Source organism: Moschus berezovskii, chromosome X, assembly GCF_049115385.1.
Source record: "Moschus berezovskii isolate FMDL1 chromosome X, NW_MosBer_1.0, whole genome shotgun sequence".
NCBI lineage: Eukaryota > Metazoa > Chordata > Mammalia > Artiodactyla > Moschidae > Moschus > Moschus berezovskii.
The window spans coordinates 108781053-108800538 of NC_142488.1; the positions used below are offsets into that span (position 1 = coordinate 108781053).

Genomic DNA, 19486 nt, shown 5'->3' on the forward strand with positions numbered 1-19486 from the left:
GGAGCCTGGTGGGCTACAGTCCATGGAGTTGCAAAGAGTCAGATACAGCACAACTGAGTGACTATAACTAACTAAATATAGTTAGTAGCCCCCTACCCCCCAAAAGTGACTTTTTAAGGAGAGTTTAAAAGCTGAAAAAATAGTAAACACTATGGGGCAATAGGGCTTCCCAGGTGGCTCAGTGGTAAAGAATCTGCCTGCCAATGCAGGAGATACGAGTGTGATTCCTGAGTTTGGAAGATCCCTTGGAGAAGGAAATGGCAATCCACTCCAGTATTCTTGCCTGGAGAATCCCCATGGGCAGAGAAGTCTGGTGGGCTACAGTCCATGAGATTGCAAAGAGTCAGACACAACACGACTGAGTGACTATAACTAAGTATAGTTAGTAGACCCCCACCCTCAAAAGCTGCAGTCCATGGGGTCACAAGAGTCGGACACAGCTTAGCAACTAAACCACTACCACCCCCCCCCAAAAGTGGCATTTTAAGGAGAGTTCAGTTCAGTTCAGTCGCTCAGTCATTACCGACTCTTTGCGACCCCATGAATCACAGCACACCAGGCCTCCCTGTCCATCACCAACTCCCGGAGTTCACGCAAACTCATGTCCATCAAGTTGGTGATGCCATCCAGCCATCTCATTCTCTGTCGTCCCCTTCTCCTCCCGCCCCCGATCCTTCCCAGCATCAGAGTCTTTTCCAGTGAGTGGAAACAGTGTCAGACTTTATTTTTTTGGGCTCCAAAATCACTGCGGATGCTGATTGCAGCCGTGAAATTAAAAGACGCTTACTCCTTGGAAGGAAAGTTATAACCAACCTAGATAGTATATTAAAAAGCAGAGACATTACTTTGCCAACAAAGGTCCATCTAGTCAAGGAGAGTTTAGAAGCTGAAAAAATGGTAAACACTATGGGGCAATAGGGCTTCCCAGTTGGCTCAGTGGTAAAGAATCTTCCTGCCAATGCAGGAGATGTGGGTTTGATTCCTGAGTTGGGAAAATCCCCTGGGGGAAGAAATAGCAACCTGCTCCAATAATTCTTGCCTGGAGAATTCCATGAACAGAGAAACCTGGCAGGCTACAGTCCATGGGGCTGCCAAGAGTCAGACACGACTGATTGACGATGCATGCACATAGGGCTATAGAGTGAGTCTTAAGACTCTAGGTATTAGTTTTTAAGTTCTAGGCCATTCAGGTAAATTAAGTATCCAACATTAATGATACAGGGTATGGAGTTATGTGCTGGATCAGGACACAATCCCTGTTCTCAGTAACTTACATTTTAGTGGAATAAATTAGATCAACACAAAACTGAATGCAATAAGTATTCAAATAAACTCTCAAACTATTATAAGAAAACAAGGGAGACTTTACTTTCTGCTTGAAGATAGGAATGGGGAAGGAGGAAGTAGCATCTGAACATCTGAACTGGTTCTTGATGGATGGATAAGATTTGGGCAGGCAGAGGTGGAAGAGGAGAGGCATAAACAAAGGCGTGGAGATGAGGAATGTGCGGAATGTTTGACGATGAGTCTAGAAACCAAATTTAGGGCCAGATTATGGGAAAGCCTCTTATGTCATGCTAAAACATCTGGTTTTTATTTTACAGTTGCTGTGAAAGAAATGAGTTTTTTGAAGCAGGGAGGTGCTCGGAAACAAAGTTTTGATTCTCACTGTTCTCTTGTTCTTTCCCTGTTTGCTGCCTCCTGAAACCCAGGGGGAAAAAAACAGCTAGGTACTGTAAATAGGTGCTATGGGAGCACATCAAGAGGTAGAAAACATGGGCCTTGCTTTCCAGGTGTAGAGAAAATATTTATACTGAGTTAGCTCATGTACTACTCTGTATTTATTATATACTAGGGGTCACACAGAGTCGGACACGACTGAAGTGACTTAGCAGCAGCAGCAGCAGTTCATATTATAATAAACAGTAAGACTGATAGGAGTTCAGAAGAGGAAGAGATTTTTCCTCAGGTAAGGAATGAGGAAAGGCTTAAGACTTTGAACCTTTTTCTAACCCCTCTGATGGCATAGGCCTTTTCACTTTGCATAGTTATCATTTGAAACCTTTACATTCACCTTATCTCACGGTGCCCACTTGGGTCTGCTCACTTTTAGCAGATAACCTTGCTTTCCATTGCATGTAGGTGTCAGAGGCTGTGCTGTGGTGTGCTAAGTTGTTTCAGTCATGTCTGACTCTTTGCAACCCTATGGACTGTAGCCCACCAGGCTCCCCTGTCCATGGGATCCTCCAGGCAAGAATACTGGTGTGGGTTGCCATGCCCTGCTCCAGGGGATCTTCCCGACCCAGGGATAGAACCGGCGGCTCCTGCATTGCAGGCAGATTCTTTACTGCTGAGCCACCAGGGAAGCCCATCAGAGGCTAAGAAGCCTAAATTCACTCCTTTCCATCATCTCGAATTTCCCCCACTGCAAATTTTCATCTTTTACCTCTTTTTCATGTAATTCCTGAGAATTTAGTATTCTTTTTTTTTTTCCGTCCAAAGTAGAATGGTATAAAGAACCTTGGACTTTTGGAGAAAAACCTGGATTTCAGTTTTGACTTTGTAGTTTACTAGCTGTGGGACCTTGGGTGAAATTCTTAATGCCTCTGTCTCAGATTCCTGCTTTTCTATGATTGTTGTTCAGTTGCTAAGTCATGTCCATCTCTTTGCGACCCCATGAACTGCAGTATGCCAGGCTCGCTGTCCTTCACTATGTCCTGTAATTTGCTCAAACTCATGTCCATTGAGTCAGTGATGCCATTCAACCATCTCATCTGTTGCCCCCTTCTCCTCCCGCCCTCAATCTTCTCAGCATCAGGGTCTTTTCCAGTGAGTTGGCTCTTCACATCAGGTGACCAAAGTATTGGAGCTTCAGCTTCAGCATCAGTCCTCCAATGAGTGCTCAGGGTTGATTTCCTTTAGGATTGACTGGTTTGATCTCCTTACAGTCCAAGGGACTCTCAAGAGTCATCTCCAATACCACAGTTTGAAAGCATCAGTTCTTCCACAGTCAGCCATAAATGGTCCAATTCTCACATCCATGCATGACAACTGGAAAACCATAGGTTTGACTATGCAGAACTTTGTCAGCAAAATGAGGTCTCTGTCTAGGTCTGTCATAGCTTTTCTTCCAAGGAGCAAGCATCTTTTAATTTCATGGCTGCAGTCACCATCCACAGTGATTTTGGAGCCTAAGAAAAGAAAATCTGCCACTGTTTCCACTTTCCCCCCATCTATTTGCCATAAAGTGATGGGACCGGATGCCATGATCTTAGTTTTTGAATGTTGCATATTAAGCCAGCTTTTTCATTCTCTTTCACCCTCATCAAGAGGCTCTTTAGTTCCACTTCACTTTCTGCCACTAGCATAGTATCATCTGCGTATCTGAGGTTGTTGATATTTCTCCTGGCAGTCTTGATTGCAGCTTGTGATTCATCCAACCTGGCATTTCACATGATGTACTCTGCATATAAGTTAAATAAGCAGGTTGACAATATATAGCCTTGACATTCGCCTTTCCCAATTTTGAACCAGTCAGTTGTTCCATGTCCGGTTTTAACTGTTGCTTCTTGGCCTGCATATAGGTTTCTCAGGAGGCAGGTAAGGTGGTCTGGTATTCCCATCTCTTGAAGAATTTTCCACTATTTGTTGTGATCCACACAGTCAAAGGCTTTAGCACAGTCAATGAAGCAGAAGCAGATGTTTTTCTGGGTGGAATTCCCTTGCTTTTTCTATGATCCAGTGGATGTTGGCGGTTGGATCTCTGGTTCCTCTGCCTTTTCTAAATCCATCTCATACCTCTGAGATTTCTTGGTTCACATACTGTTTAAGGATTTTGAACATCACCTTGCTAACATGTGGAATGAGTGCAGTTGTACAGTAGTTTGAACATTCTTTGGAATTGCCTTTCTTTGGGATTAGAATGAAAATACCTTTTCCAGTCCTGTGGCCATTGATGAGTTTTCCAAATTTGCTGACATGTTGAGTGCTTCACTTTAACAGTATCATCTGTTAGGATTTGAAATAGCTCAGCTGGAATTCCATCACAGTCACTAACTTTGTTTGTAGTGATGCTTCCTAAGCCCCACTTGGCTTCACACTCCAGGATGTCTGGCTCTAGGTGAGTAACTACACCTTTGTAGTTATATGGGTTATTAAGACCTTTTTTGTACAGTTCTTCTGTGTATTATTGCCACTTTCTCAATCTCTTGTTCTGTTAGGTCCTTGCTGTTTCTGTCCTTTATTGTGCCAATCTTTGCATGAAATATTCCCTTGGTATCTCCAGTTTTCTTGATGAGAACTCTAGTCTTTCCCATTCTGTTGTTTTCCTCTGTTTCTTTGCATTGTTCACTTAAGAAGGCTTTGTTATCTCTCCTTGCTGTTCTCTAGAACTCTGCATTCAGTTGGGTATATCTTTCCCTTTCTCCTTTGCCTTTTGCTTCCCTTCTTTTCTCAGCTATTTGTAAGACCTTCTCAGACAACCATTTTATTTTATTGCATTTCTTTTTCTTTGGGATGGTTTTGGTCACCATTTCCTATTCAGTGTTACTAACCTCCATCCATAGTTCTTCAGGCACTCTGTCTACCAAATCTAATCCCTTGAGTCTATTTGTCACTTCCACTGTATAATCATAAGGGATGTGATTTAGGTCATACCTGAATGGTTTAGTGGTTTTCCCTGCTTTCTTCAATTTAAGCCTGAATTTTGCAATAAGCACCTCTTGATCTGAGCCACAGTCAGCTCCAGGTCTTATTTTTGCTTATAGAGTTTCTCCATCTTTGACTGCAAAGATTATAATCAATCTGATTTCAGTATTGACCATCTGGTGATGTCCATGTATAGAGTAATCTCTTGTGTTGTTGGAAAAGGGTGTTCGTTATGACCAATGTGTTCTCTTGACAAACTCTGTTAACCTTTGCCCTGCTTCATTTTGTACTCCAAGGCCAAACTTGCCTATTACTCCAAGTATCTCTTGACTTTTGCATTCCTATCCCCTGTGATGATAAGGACATCTTTTTTTTTTGGTGTTAGTTCTAGAAGGTCTTATAGGTCATCATAGAACAGTTCATTGTCAGCTTCTTCAGCATTAGTGGTTGAGGCATAGACTTGGATTACTGTCATGTTGAATGATTAGCCTTGGAAACGAACAGAGATCATTCTGTTCTTTTTGAGATTGCACCTAAGTACTGCATTTCGGACTCTTCTGTTGACTATGAGGGCTACACCATTTCTTCTAAGGGATTCTTGCCCACAGTAGTAGATATAATGGTCATCTGAGTTAAAGTCTCCCATTCCTGTCCATTTTAGTTCACTGGTTCCTAAAATGTTGATGTTTACTCTTGCCATCTCCTGGTTGCTGCTGCTGCTAAGTCACTTCAGTCGTGTCCGACTCTGTGTGACCCCATAGACGGAAGCCCACCAGGCTGCCCCGTCCCTGGGATTCTCCAGGCAAGAACACTGGAGTGGGTTGCCATTTCCTTCTCCAATGTGTGAAAGTGAAAAGTGAAAAGTGAAAAGTGAAAGTGAAGTCGCTCAGTCGTGTCCGACCCTTAGCGACCCCACGGACTGCAACCCAAAATCCATGGGATTTTCTAGACAAGAGTACTGGAGTGGCTTGCCATTGCCTTCTCCGATCTCCTGGTTGACCATGTCCAATTTACCTTGATTCATGGACCTAACATTCCAGGTTCCTATGCAATATTCTTTATAACATCAATCTGTAACTTTCACCACAACACACATCCACAATGTGTGTCATTTTTGCTTTGGCTCAGCCTCTTTATTCTTTCTGGAGCTATTTCTCTACTCTTATCCAGTAGCATATTAGACACTGACCTGACGATGAGGGGCTCATCTTTCAGTGTCCTATCTTTTTGCCTCTTCATACCGTTCATGGGGTTCTCGAGGCAAGGATACTGAACTGGTTTGCCATTCCCTTTTCCAGTGGACCACGCTTTGTCAGAACTCTTCACCATGACACATCCATCTTGGGTGTCCTGCTCTACATGGCCCAGAGCTTCATTGAATTACCACAAGGCTATGATCCATGTGATCATTTTGGTTAGCTTTCTGTGATTGCTTTTGTTCTGGAGGCAGTGGAATTGTAGTTTTTGCTTCTTCTGTCTGCCTTCTGATGGATGAGCATAAGAGGATTGTGCAAGCTTCCTGATGGGAGGGACTGGCTGTTGGGGAAACTAGGTCTTGCTCTGATGGACAGGGACATGCTCAATAAATCTTTAATCCAATTTTATGCTGATGGGTGGGGCTGCCTTTGTAGAAGGGAGATAATCTAGTTACTTCACAAAAGCTGTGTAAAGATTGAATAGAAAATGTGTGTACTGGATCTAATACACAGCAGACCCTCTTTCTTCTCTAGAACTTATCTTCCTTCCCTCTGGCACCTTCCTCTCAGCTTGTAAAAATGCTGGAGCACTTTCTTGAACCATCTTCCGTGTGTAGCCAAGCTTTTTGAGAACATAGACTGTACTGGCTGTCCCTGTACCTCTTTTTTTTTTTTTTTTAAGGTTTATTTATTTGTTTTTGGTTGTGCTGGATCTTTGTTGCTGCACACTGGCTTTCTCTAGTTGTGGCGAGTGGAAGCTACTCTTCATTATATGCGCATTGTGGTTGCTTCTCTTGTTGTGGAGCACAACTTCTAGGGTGCATGGACTTCAGTGGTTGTGGCATGTGAGCTCAGTGGTTGCGGTGCACTGCACAGGCCCACCTGCTTCACGGCATATGGGATCCTCCCAGGCCAGGGACTGAACCTCGCGTCCCTTGCATTGGCAGGCAAACTCCCAACCACTAGACCACCCGGGATGCCCTTCACCTCTTATTCCTTCTTGAGCCTACTATAATCTGGCTTCCATTACTGCTAAAGGACTCAGTGCTCAGTAACTACCTAATTCACAAATTAGATGGAGTCTAGTTAGTATTTCTCTGGTGAAAGTGAGGTCGATCTAGGATAAAAATTTGACGATTGACAAAAAATCATATATAGAATATGCTGCAAAATCAGGGATGAATATTATTGAGTAGCATACTATCCAGTTCAACTTGGCACAGATTTGTAGTAAATCACATCAGGATAGTTTCATGAGACATTCTGTTAATTTTCTGTAGCCAAAGAACTGAGAAAGCAGAAGTCATCTATGGATAAGTGAGTGGGCTGGGAGATTTAATGTGTTAATGATGACAGGACTGAGAAGAAAATATATTTTCTTCTAAATGTTGGTAGAAGTAACAGAAAGCCTGCCTGTATTTTTCAACTATAGATAAGACATAAAAGGGGAAAAAGGCAAGATGAGCTGGGTATTTGAACTGTTGATGCTCCTGACATCTCTTTGCAGAGCAGGGGGTTAGATGTAGCCTATTGAAGAACTTTAATCTTTCTGGATCTGCTAGCTTTTCATGTTCAGGCCTGAGTTCAGAGCTAAACAGCTTGAATTCTTATACAAGGTGGTTTTCATTCTCATAGCTTTGTTAACTAGACTCAAACCAGCAGGCTATTACTGCAACTAACTTGGCAGAAATATGTAAATAAACTATGACATGAAGCATCTGAATGTAAATTTAGGTTTAAACTTTTTTTTACAGGGTTGATTGAACTTTTGTGATTACACGGACTAACACAGATTCCTTGTTATAATGATTAAGAGTAGAGTTTCTGGAACCAAGCTCCCTACATTTATACCAGTTTCATCACTTACTAGCTTTGTAACCTTGAGTAAATCTCTGTGACTTAGTTCCCTCATTTGTATATTGATGATAGTAAGAGTGCTGTCTTATAAGGTTGTTATAAAGATTAAAACACATAAAGTGTTAAGAACATTGCCTCGCACATAGTAAGTAAAATATAAATGATAAGCTAATATTATGTTCTTGAAAATCACTTCACTGTTTTTTTAAACTGCTTTTTAACCTTTCATCAGATTATTGAAAGTATTATTGAGGAGAGTCAGAAGGTACTACAACTTGAAGATGATTCTTTGGATTCCAAAGGAAAAGGACAGTCTGATCAGGCTACTGCCAGTCCTGTCACAGCCGGAACAGATCTTAGCAATATACCTGGACTGTTAGCCATAGATCAAGTACTGCAGGAAGATTCCCAGAAGGCAGAGAGTCAGGATGTATCTGAAGAAACTGAATTAGAATTAGAATCAAAACAGTGCTTTCCTTCTGATGACACATGTGAGAAGCCAGTAGATGAAACCACAAAGTTAACTGAAATAAGTTCAACTGCACAACTGAATGTGCCTGAAACTGTAACAGAAGTGTTGAACAAGGAAGAAGTGGAAGTCAAAGAAAGTGATGTTCTAGAATCTGCATCCTCACACTCCTTATCTACGAAAGATTTTGCTGTAGTGGAAGAAGTTGCACCTGCCAAACCGCCAAGACAACTTACTCCAGAACCTGATATAGTAGCTAGTACAAAGAAGCCTGTTCCAGCACGCCCACCCCCTCCAGCTAACTTCCCACCTCCTAGGCCCCCACCTCCATCTCGACCTGCTCCACCACCAAGAAAAAAGAAGAGCGAATTGGAGTTTGAGGCTCTTAAGACACCTGATCTAGATGGTAAGTATTAATTGAGAAATAAATCTTTGTGGGGAGTTTGGGGAGTTGAAACTTGACCTTTCTGATTTTTTTTTTCAATTTATGCTGTGTTTAACCACACTGATGACCAAGTTGTTACAAAATGTATTTTAGTAACAGAAAGCCAAAATGTTTACATTGGTATTGTTACATTATTGTAATTAAACATTTCAGCAGACTTTCAAATCTGTTACCATTGGAGAGCCAAAGTGGCACAGTGAAAAGAACATAGGATTTGGAGATTTAGGATTTGAATTCAAGCCCCCAGATCTCTTCATGTATAAGGTGTATAGCCTTGAGGAATTTAAATAACTTATTTGAACCCTGGTTTCCCCTTATATAAAAAGAGGATAATGAAACCACTTTTCTCATAGGATTGTTCTAAGAATCAGATAAAGGTTTAAGCACTTTTAAGCTATGAATAAGGTCATATAAGTATTGATTGTTGTTGTTATTATTATATTATTATTATTGCAGTTCCCAAAGAGAATATTGCATCTGGTACTCTCCTAACTACGAACATGGCTTCAGAGAGTACAGTCAAAGATTCTCAGCCTTCTCTTGATTTGGCAAGTGCTACCAGTGGAGACAAAATAGTTACTGCCCAGGTTGGTGAATATGTGTTACATTTGATACAGGCTGTCTCAACTTTCTGCAACTATCTGGTTTGTTGATTGTTGAACCTTCTTTCTTCTTCAGGTCAAATATTTCCTTGTCTCCAAAACCTGGCTACCACATCCCTTGTCCAGCTCTGCTACTAAGTAGCTGACTGATTCTAGCAACCTATTTAACATCTGAGTCTGAAATGGCTCATTAATAAAATGAGAGGAAAACCTTCCTTGAAGGTTTCTTGCAAGATTGAAATGAGTTAAATAAAGTATGCCAGGTACCTGGTATGTGTGTTCAAAAAGTGACAGATGCTGCTATATGTAGTATTTATTAAAAATACCAACTACCATCTTCATTTACCTGACCTATAATGGTCAAAGGACTTCCCAGGTAGCGCTAGTGGTGAAGAACCTGCCTGCCAATGCAGGAGACATAAGGGATGAAGCTTCAATCCCTAGGTCGGAAAGATCTGGAGGAGGGTATGGCAACCCACTCCAGTATTCTTACCTGGAGAATCCCATGAACAGAGGAGTGTAGGGTCGCAAAGAGTTATACACAACTGAAGTGACTTAATACACACACACACACACATAGTGGTCAAATTGGGAACTTTTATTTTGTATAATTTCTTTTTCCTAATCATGAAAAAAAAAACCTTCATGCAGTAGACTATACATCCATATATAAGGCAATATAGAAAGAACTTGATAACATGAATTTCTACCTCTGCTAATTTCTGGGATTCAAGGGTTACTTATATGGTAGCTCTGATGGGGCAGGTTGGCAGACTGGGAGATATTATCATACTAAGTGAAGTAAATCAAATAGAGAAAGACAAATATCATATGATATTGCTTATATGCAGAATCTTAAAAAGTTATAAAAATGAATTTATTTACGGAACAGAAACAGACTTAAAGAATTGAGCTTATGATTACCAGGGGTGGGCGGGGGAAGAGTAGGTGAGGTAGATTGAGCGTTTGGAATTGACGTATACACACTGCTATATTTAAAATAGATAAATCAACAAGGACCTACTGTATAGCACCGGGGACTCTGCTCAATATTCTGTAATAACCTAAATGAGAAAAGAACTTGAAAAAGAAGAGCTACATGTATATGGATAACTGAATCACTTTGCTATACACCTGAAACTGACACAACATTGTTAATCAACTATACTTCAATGTAAAATACAAATGTTTATTTTTTTAAAAATCAAGGATTCTGTGGCCAGTGTACTTGGAATAAAATTCAAAACACACATACACACAAAAAGACACAATGGTCTTTTCATAGCCTTAGAGCAGAGGTCAATAGTGGCCTGATTTTATAGGGTCCTCAAACTAAAAATGGTCTTTCTATTTTTAAAGCATTGTTTGTTTTTTTTTTAAAAGAATATGCGACAGACACTATATGTGAAGCCAAAAGCTTAAAATCTTTACTATCTGGCTGTACCGGAAGAAGTTTGCCAACCCCTTCTTTGAAGACATCCATGTATATAGTCCTGACTAATGGCAAATTTTACTAGCAGAGAACTGATTTTGGACCAAGTTCAAATAGAACATTTATTTGCTTTCAAGACTACTCAGACATTATTTCATGAGTAGCGACACTTTTGGAACCTAATGTTTTTTAGCACGATGGGAATAATAAAAGACTGAAATGGAATGTTCCGTTTAAATTTTTAATAGGCTCCATTATCGGTATTATGGAATTCTTTAGAACTGTGTGTGGTAATGAATAATTGAATATTTATAAAAACTGACTCAGTCTACTTTCTGTTTATAAAATTATAATTTCAGGAAAATGGAAAAGCACCTGATGGGCAGACAATAGCAGGTGAAGTGATGGGCCCTCAGAGACCTAGATCCAACTCTGGGAGAGAGCTTACTGATGAGGTATAATTAAATTTTTTTTGTTTGTTCTTGAAAATATAAAATATAAAGGTCATAGTGAGAAGATGAAAAAAATTCCAGAGATGAATGGTGATGGTGGTTGCATGGCAATATAAATGTAGTTGATGCCACTGAATTATGCAATTAAAAGTGGTTATAATGATAAATTTTGTATTATATATATTTTACTATGATCAAAATAAGTATATTGCTATTAGGAAAAAAATCATATTGTAAAAGAAAAAATGAAAATTAAAGATTGTCTTAGTTTTGGTTTTTTTAATGTGCTGGAATTTTAACTCTGACTTAAACTTGCCCTTTCACACAATTATATGGTAGAATAAATGTATTGAAAGCCAAGGCCTATGTTTTATAGGAAGTGGGCTTAAAAGGAACTTGATATTATAGACGTGTCTTTATACATGTTAGATGATGTACAGTATATACAAACTCAATGCTTGATTCTTAACTTAAAATTTAGTATCTATCTGTTGGTTAATTTATTCAGAATGAAGCTTTGACGCAAAATCTTAGTTTTTGTTTCTTTTAAACAATACATTTAAAAAAAAATTGTTGTACTTTGGAAAACAGTTTTGTAGTTCCTCAAGATATTAAACATTGAGTTACCATGACCCAGCAATACCACTCCTATGTATACAGCAAAGTGAAATCAAAACATATGTCCACACAAAAAATGTACGTAGGTGTTCATAACTAGCTGAAGTGTGGAAACAATACAAATGTCTGATAAATAGATAAATAAAATGCAGTATATCCATCCATGTGGACTATTTTTTGGCAGTTAAAAGGAATGAGATTCTGATCCATGCCATAACACAAACTAACCTTGAAAGCATGATGCTAAGTGAAAGAAGCCAATCACAAAAGACTATATAATAAAATTTATATGAAATGCCCAGAATAGGCAATTACATAGAGAAAAAAAGTAGATTAGTGGGAGGAAAAGGGAATAAGGTATGACAACTAATGGATATAAAGTTTCTCTTAGGGGAGGCAGAATGTTCTAAACTTAGATAATGGTGGTAGTTGTACAACTCTGTGAGTGTACTAAAAACCGTTGAATTATATATTAAATGTGTACGTTATGTGGTATGGGAATTGTATCTCACTAAAAATGTTTACAAAATTATTGCAGATAGTACTGAATGTATCTAGAAAGTTCTTAGCTTAATTTTTTTAGGATTTTGTGGACTCAAAAAGATAATTAAATTATAGGTACTCTTGGTGTTATTTTTTACTTCAGGAAATTTTAGCCAGTGTAATGATCAAGAACCTAGATACTGGAGAAGAAATACCTTTGAGTCTTGCAGAAGAGAAACTGCCAACGGGTATTAATCCTCTCACTCTACACATCATGAGAAGGACTAAGGAATATGTAAGGTATGCCCTAATGTTATTATTCATCATTTGTAGTATTTCATTCAAAGTGGTGAAGAGTTCTGTTTATGAACTGTGAGAGTCCCTAATTTGGTTTCATTCAGTGCTCTTTTTTTAAAGTTAAAATTAAAATAGTCAGTTAATGTATATATTCTTAAACTTTGTCCTCTCTTTTTTAAAACAAGTTCTTTTTTTTTTAAGATTCCACATTTAAGTGATATCATAAAGTATTTGTCTTTTTCTGTCTGATTTATTTCATTTAGTTTAGTGTTCCCAAGGTCTATCCATATTGTCACAAATGGCTGGATTTCCTTCCTTTTTATGGCTGAATAATATTCCTATGTGTGTCACATTTTCTTCATTTAACTTTGTTCTCTGTTATAACTGTGCAGTTACTTGGGGGGAAATATATATTTTAGTTCAGTTCAGTTCAGTCGCTCAGTTGTGTCTGACTCTACGACCCCAGGCCTCCCTGTCCATCACTAACTCCCGGAGTTTCCTCAAACTCATGTCCATTGAGTCAGTGATGCCATCCAACCATCTCATCCTCTGTTGTCCCCTTCTCCTCCTGCCTTCAATCTTTCCCAGCATCAGGGTCTTTTCCAATGAGTCAGCTCTTCACGGTGGCCAAAAGTATTGGACTTTCAGCTTCAGCATCAATCCTTCGAATGAACGCTCAGGACTGATCTCCTTTAGGATGGACTGGTTGGATCTCCTTGCAGTCCAAGGGACTCTCAAGAGTCTTCTCCAACACCACAGTTCAAAAGCATCAATTCTTCGGTGCTCAGCTTTCTTTATAGTCCAATTCTCACATCCATACATGACTACTGGAAAAACCATAGCCTTGACTAGATGAATCTTTGTTGGCAAAGTAATGTCTCTGCTTTTTAATATGCTGTCTAGGTTGGTCATAACTTTCCTTCCAAGGAGTAAGCATCTTTTAATTTCATGACTGCAATCCCCATCTGCAGTGATTTTGGAGCCCCCAAAAATAAAGTCAGTCACTATTTCCACTGTTTCCCCATCTGCTTGCCATCTATTTTGAAGTGATGGGACCGTATTCCATGATATATCTTAAATATCATGGTATTTGGTTTGTCTTCTTTTAAAATGATTTATATTATTCTAGAGACAATATTAAAACATAAGAGGCTAAAAAGCCATGTGGGATAAATACCTGGTCTTCTCAAACCTTACTTTAAGGATCAGAAATTTTATAAATAATTGTATTGTCTTTTTAGGGTCAGACAGTGTCTTTAGAGTGAAATGATTGACTTTTCAATCATTTGAAAAGAACATTCAATTACCCAGGAAATAATTTCTGTAAAACCAAAGCTTTCACATGATGTGCCTGATAAGTAAGGAGGGAGATATTTACAAGTTGATTTGTCATTTCTGCATAGCATGTTTTATCCAGCACAATGCCTTTTTTGTGTTAGTGTTTTCATAAATTCCTGAATTGCATTTGTTTATGTTTTATGCATTGTACCATCTTTCAAGTCTTTTAATTCTCAGGGTCATTTAAATTAAACTTACATAAAGCATGTAAACATCTTTTTCTTAACAATGATTAGTTAATTGCATAGTAAGTATACATAGAGAATTTTGAGAAGTTTTGAGATACGGCTTCTTTTAAAATGACTTCTTCTTGTAGTAATGATGCAGCACAGTCAGACGATGAAGAGAAGTTACAGTCTCAACAAACAGATACTGATGGTGGACGGTTAAAACAGAAAACGTGAGTTACATCCAATTTCTTCATTTCAGGCTTCTATTACTATGTGTGTGTGTGTGTGTATTTTATATATGAGAACTGTCATACTATTTTAAATTTATGCTCTGGCCAGTTTGTCCATCTACCACCACCACTCCCTGCTCTCAGGCGGTGGATTATGCGTTCCTTGAGGCTATCTTGGTCATTTTTATAGCATCTGATATACAGTAAATGATCAATATATTTTGCTTCATGCTTATATTATTTTTCTGATGATAGGTACCAGAAGTGTTGGTAGAAGAACATCATTGTTCGTGAAGTTGCTTTTTCCATTACACATCATCTCTCCAAATCCTATTTGTCTTTCTAAACTCAACTACATGAGACTCTTCCTGACCACTCCAGTTCATAGTAAAGGTTTTCCTGTTCTCAATTTCAATGACAGCTATAGTCTATATACCATACATTTGCTATTTATATTATCTTAAATTGTTTTCTGATTCAAAAAATAAAATAAATACATGTTAAACAACTAAACCATAAGAATTGATGCTTTTGAACTGTCGTGTTGGAGAAGATTCTTGAGAGTCCTTTGGACTGCAGGGAGATCAAACCAGTCAATCATAAAGGAAATCAATCCTGAATATTCATTGAAAGGACTAATGCTGAAGCTGCAGTACTTTGGCTACCTGATGCGAAGAACTGACTCATTTGAAAAGACCCTGATGCTGGGAAAGATTGAAGGCAGGAGAAGGGGACAACAGAGGATGAGATGGTTGGATGGCATCACCTACTCAGTGGACATGAGATTAAGCAGGCTTCAGGAGATGGTGAAGGACAGGGAAGCCTGGCATGCTGCAGTCCGTGGGGTCACAAAGAGTCAGATGTGACTGAATGACTGAACAACAACAATATGTTGCAAAAGGATTTTGATCATACCATTCTTTTTTCCTGTATAAAAATCTAGCACGTGGTAGACATGTAGGATTTCCTTGATTATACACAAATCCCTTGTTCAGTCAGTCACTCAGTTGTGTCTGACTCTTTGCGACCCCATGGACTGCAACATGCCAAGCTTCCCTGTCCTTCATTATCTCCCAGAGTTTGCTCAAATTCATGTCCATTGAGACGAGGATGCCATCCAACCATCTCATCCTCTGTCACACCCTTCTCCTGCCCTCAGTCATTCCCAGCATCAGGGTCTTTTTAAATGAGTGGTGGCTAAAGTATCGGAGCTTCAGCTTCGGCATCAGTCCTTCCAATAAATATTCAGGACTGATTTCCTTTAGGATTGACTGGTTTGATCTCCTTGCTGGCCAAGGGACTCTCAAGAGTCTTCTCCAGCACCACAGTTGGAAAGCATCAATTCTTTGGTGCTCAGCTTTCTTTATGATCCAAGTCTCACATCCATACGTGACTACTGGAAAAACCATAGCTGTGACTATATGGACCTTTGTTGGCAAAGTGATATCTCTGCTTTTAAATACACTGCCTAGGGTTGTCACAGCTTTTCTTCCAAGGAGCAAGCGTCTTATAATTTTATAGCTGCAGTCACTGTCTGCAGTGATTTTTGGAGCCCGAGAAAATAAAGTCTGTCATTGTTTCCATTGTCTCCCCATCTGTTTGTCATGAAGTGATGGGACTGGATGCCGTGATCTTCATTTTTTGAATGTTGAGTTTAAAGCCAACTTTTTCACTCTCCTCTTTCACCTTCATCAAGAGTCTCTTTAGTTCTTCGCTTTCTGCCATTAGGGTGGTGTCATCTGCCTATCTGAGATTATTGATATTTCTCCTCGCAATTTCGATTCCAGCTTGTGATTCATCCAGCCTGGCAGGCATTTTTCATGATGTATTCTGCATGCAAGTTAAATAAACAGGGTGATAATATACAGCCTTGACCTACTTGTTTCCCAATTTTGAACTGTCCATTGTTCCATGTCCAGTTCTCACTTTGCATTTTACCTGCATGTAGGTTTCTCAGGAGACAGGTAAGGTGGTTTGGTGTTCCCGTCTCTAAGAATTTTCCGCAATTCGTTGTGATACACAGTCAAAGGCTTTAGTGTCGTCAATGAATCAGAAATAGGTGTTTTTCTGGAATTTCCTTGCTTTTTCTATGATCCAGTGGATATTGGCAATTTGATCTCTGGTTCTTTTGCCTTTTCTTAATCTAGCTTGTACATCTGAAAGTCCTTTAATTGGCAATAATTTTAATCTAAGGCCAAAGCGAGTTCTCTACTCAAGTCTGATCTTTTCCTTATGTGGAAAGTATAGCAAAGAAAGCACTGAGATTTTTTTAGAAAAGGTATGCCCACAGTGGAGGTATATGATAACACTTCAGCCATCTGGACCTTGGCTGTCTAGCAGTGACAACTATTAAGGACTGTATAATTAGAATTATTCAGGAGACGTATAGACATCTAGGAAAGAGAGTGCTCTCTGCAGTAAAGCTCATTATTTTTTAAAAAGAAAAGCTCCTCAGGTTTATTGAAAATCTTTATACTTTTTACATAATTTTGAAAAGTCTGGTCATCTGATATTTGATCTCAGAGCAAAATAGAAGCATCAAACCGTGACAGATATAAGTTAGCACATAAGAATGTCAGAGAATACTCTGATTGCAAGAGAAGAATCAGGAAAATGATAAAAAGGACTCATATATTGCTCAGCCATTCCACATGGCAGTGCTTTCAACTTCTTCTCACATCATGATGTTCAGAACATGGTATTATTTGCACTGAATCCTGGGGTAAGCTGATGAGGCAGCTGATGGCCAGAAGAGACTGCCCCAGGGTTCTGGCTTCTCTGGGCCCTACGCTATTGCCTTGAAGACTGAAAGGGGAACCATTATTATGGCCCACTTGCAATCATTTGAGAAGCCTTGGTGTATTAAAGAATAGTAAAGATGGTAACTGACCTTATTTATTAAAGAAGTTTATTGAGCATTAAGTGCCATTAAAGAAGGCACAAATGTATGTATTTTAGAGATGGTCTCATACAAAATGGCTAAAATACCTGCTTTCTTGCTTATAGTAGTAGTAAACCTATAGTTAACCAGAAAAATATAACTTTACTGTGATTTTTAAAATGGTTTATCTGTTTTTAATTTCTGTATGTATTTAGTCTCTGTATCACAGATAGAAACTAGTGGTTACCAGTGGGGAGAGGGAAAAAGGGAGAGGCAAGATAGGGGTAGGAGATTAAGAGATACACACTGCTATATATAAAATAATCTACAAGGATATATTGTACAGCATGGGGAATATAGCCACTATTTTATAATAACTTTAATTTTTATTTTATATTAGAGTATAGTTGATTTACAATATCATGTTAGCTTGACTGTTGTACAACAAAGTGATTCAGTTATGCATGTGCTATATCCATTCTTTTTCAGATTCTTTTCCCATATAAGTTATTAGAGAATATTGAATAGGATTTCCTGTGCTATACTGTAGATCCTTGTTGATTGTCTATTTTATATACAGTAGTATGTATATGTCAATCCCAAATTCCTAATTTATCTCCCCCCTCCACCTTTCCCCTTTGGTAACTGTAAGTTTGTTTTTGAAGTCTGTGAGTATGTTTCTGTTTTGTAAATAAGTTCATTTGTATCATTTCTTTAGATCCCACATGTAAGTGATAACATGTGATATTTGTGTTTGTCTGACTTACTTCACTTATGTATGATAACCTCTAGGTCTATCCATGTTGCTACAAATCTCATTATTTCATTCTTTTTTATAACTGAGTAATATTCCTTTGTATATATGTACCTCATCTTCTTTATTCATTCCTTTGTTGATGGACATTTAGGTTGCTTCCATGTCTTGGCTATTGTGAGTAATGTACATTGGGGGTGCATGTATCTTTTCAAAGTGTGCTTTTCTCCAGATATATGCCCAGAGGAGTGGGATCGCTGGACCATATGGTAGTTCTTTTTTTATTTTTTTAAGGAATCTCCATACTGTTCTCCATAGTGGTTTTACCAATTTAAATTCCCACCAACATGTGGGAGGTTTCCCTTTTTGTCCTACCCTCTCCAGCATTTACTGTTTGTAGACTTTCTGGTGATGACCATTCTGGCTGGTGTGAGGTGATGCCTCATTGTAATTTTGATTTACATTTCTCTAATAATTAGGGATGTTGAGCATCTTTCTGTCTGCTTTTTTGCCATCTGTATGTCTTCTTTGGAGGAATATTTAGATCTTCTGCTCATTTTTAATCGGATTGTTTGGTTTTTGTTTTTTTGATATTCAGCTGTCAGGAGCTGTTTTTTATATTTTGGAGATTAGTCCCTTGCTGGTCACTTCATTTGCAAATATTTTCTCCCATTCTGTGGGTTGTCTTTTGTTTTGTTTATGATTTCCTTTGCTATGCAAAAGCTTTTAAGTTTAATTAGATCCCATTTTTTTGTTTTTATTTTCATTACTCCAGGAGTTAAATCCAAAAAGATAGTGCTGCAATTTATGCCAAAGAGTGTTCTACCTATGTTTTCCTCTAGTGACATTATAATGCTGTAGAGAATATGATACTGTCATTGGGGAGAACTGCCTATATTTCCTTTGTAGCCATATTGATTTGAGTATATTTATTCCATAGAACAAGGGATTTGGGAAATTAAACACCTACTATTTATATAAAAAAGGAATTATTTCAAAATGATACACTTTACCAGTCACAGCTCATGAGATTATCTGTGAATTGTTGAACTTTTACAGTTAGTTGAGTTAATAAGAAGTAATCTGGGTTGGTTTCTTTTTTTTTTTTTTTGACGTTTTTGGTAAGGACTCAACTAAAGAAGTTCCTAGGAAAATCAGTAAAGAGAGCGAAGCACCTTGCTGAGGAATATGGTGAACGTGCTGTAAATAAAGTTAAAAGTGTTAGAGATGAAGGTAAGGGAAATAGAACCCTTCAACTGAATATTTAATTGATTTGTAGTCATTTAAGTTTAGCCTGTAGTTTAAGAAACATTCTGTTTTATTGACATTAATAAATCTTTATAGCTTTTATCTTAGCACTTCAATAAATCATGTTACTCTCACTATCAATTTTATGAGTGGAAAGAAAAATTTATTTATCTTAAACATGAATTTGTACATATTTTGTGACTGTGGCAACTTGGAAGAGCTGATTGTTCAATAATCAGTTGTAAATTAGTTTTGTAAGACTAGTGTTTATAAATATTCTCAAAATTAGGTAGATTTTCTGAATTTCTGCACCTTAACTTCCTGTGCCCTTGTTATAACTGTATTCATTTGTTTTATTTAATAAGGA

General features: G+C 38.4%; 1 protein-coding gene across 1 annotated transcript in view; it reads left to right on the forward strand.

The window, feature by feature from the left end:
- The window catches only part of LOC129535269 (WD repeat-containing protein 44), a 90915-nt gene that overhangs the window by 37172 nt on the left and 34257 nt on the right, over positions 1–19486 (forward strand). The window contains exons 4-9 of the mRNA XM_055393961.2: positions 7933–8575; positions 9071–9201; positions 11008–11103; positions 12365–12501; positions 14153–14236; positions 18998–19104. Coding sequence (XP_055249936.2) covers positions 7933–8575; positions 9071–9201; positions 11008–11103; positions 12365–12501; positions 14153–14236; positions 18998–19104 — 1198 coding nt within the window. The remainder of the gene's footprint in view (positions 1–7932; positions 8576–9070; positions 9202–11007; positions 11104–12364; positions 12502–14152; positions 14237–18997; positions 19105–19486) is intronic.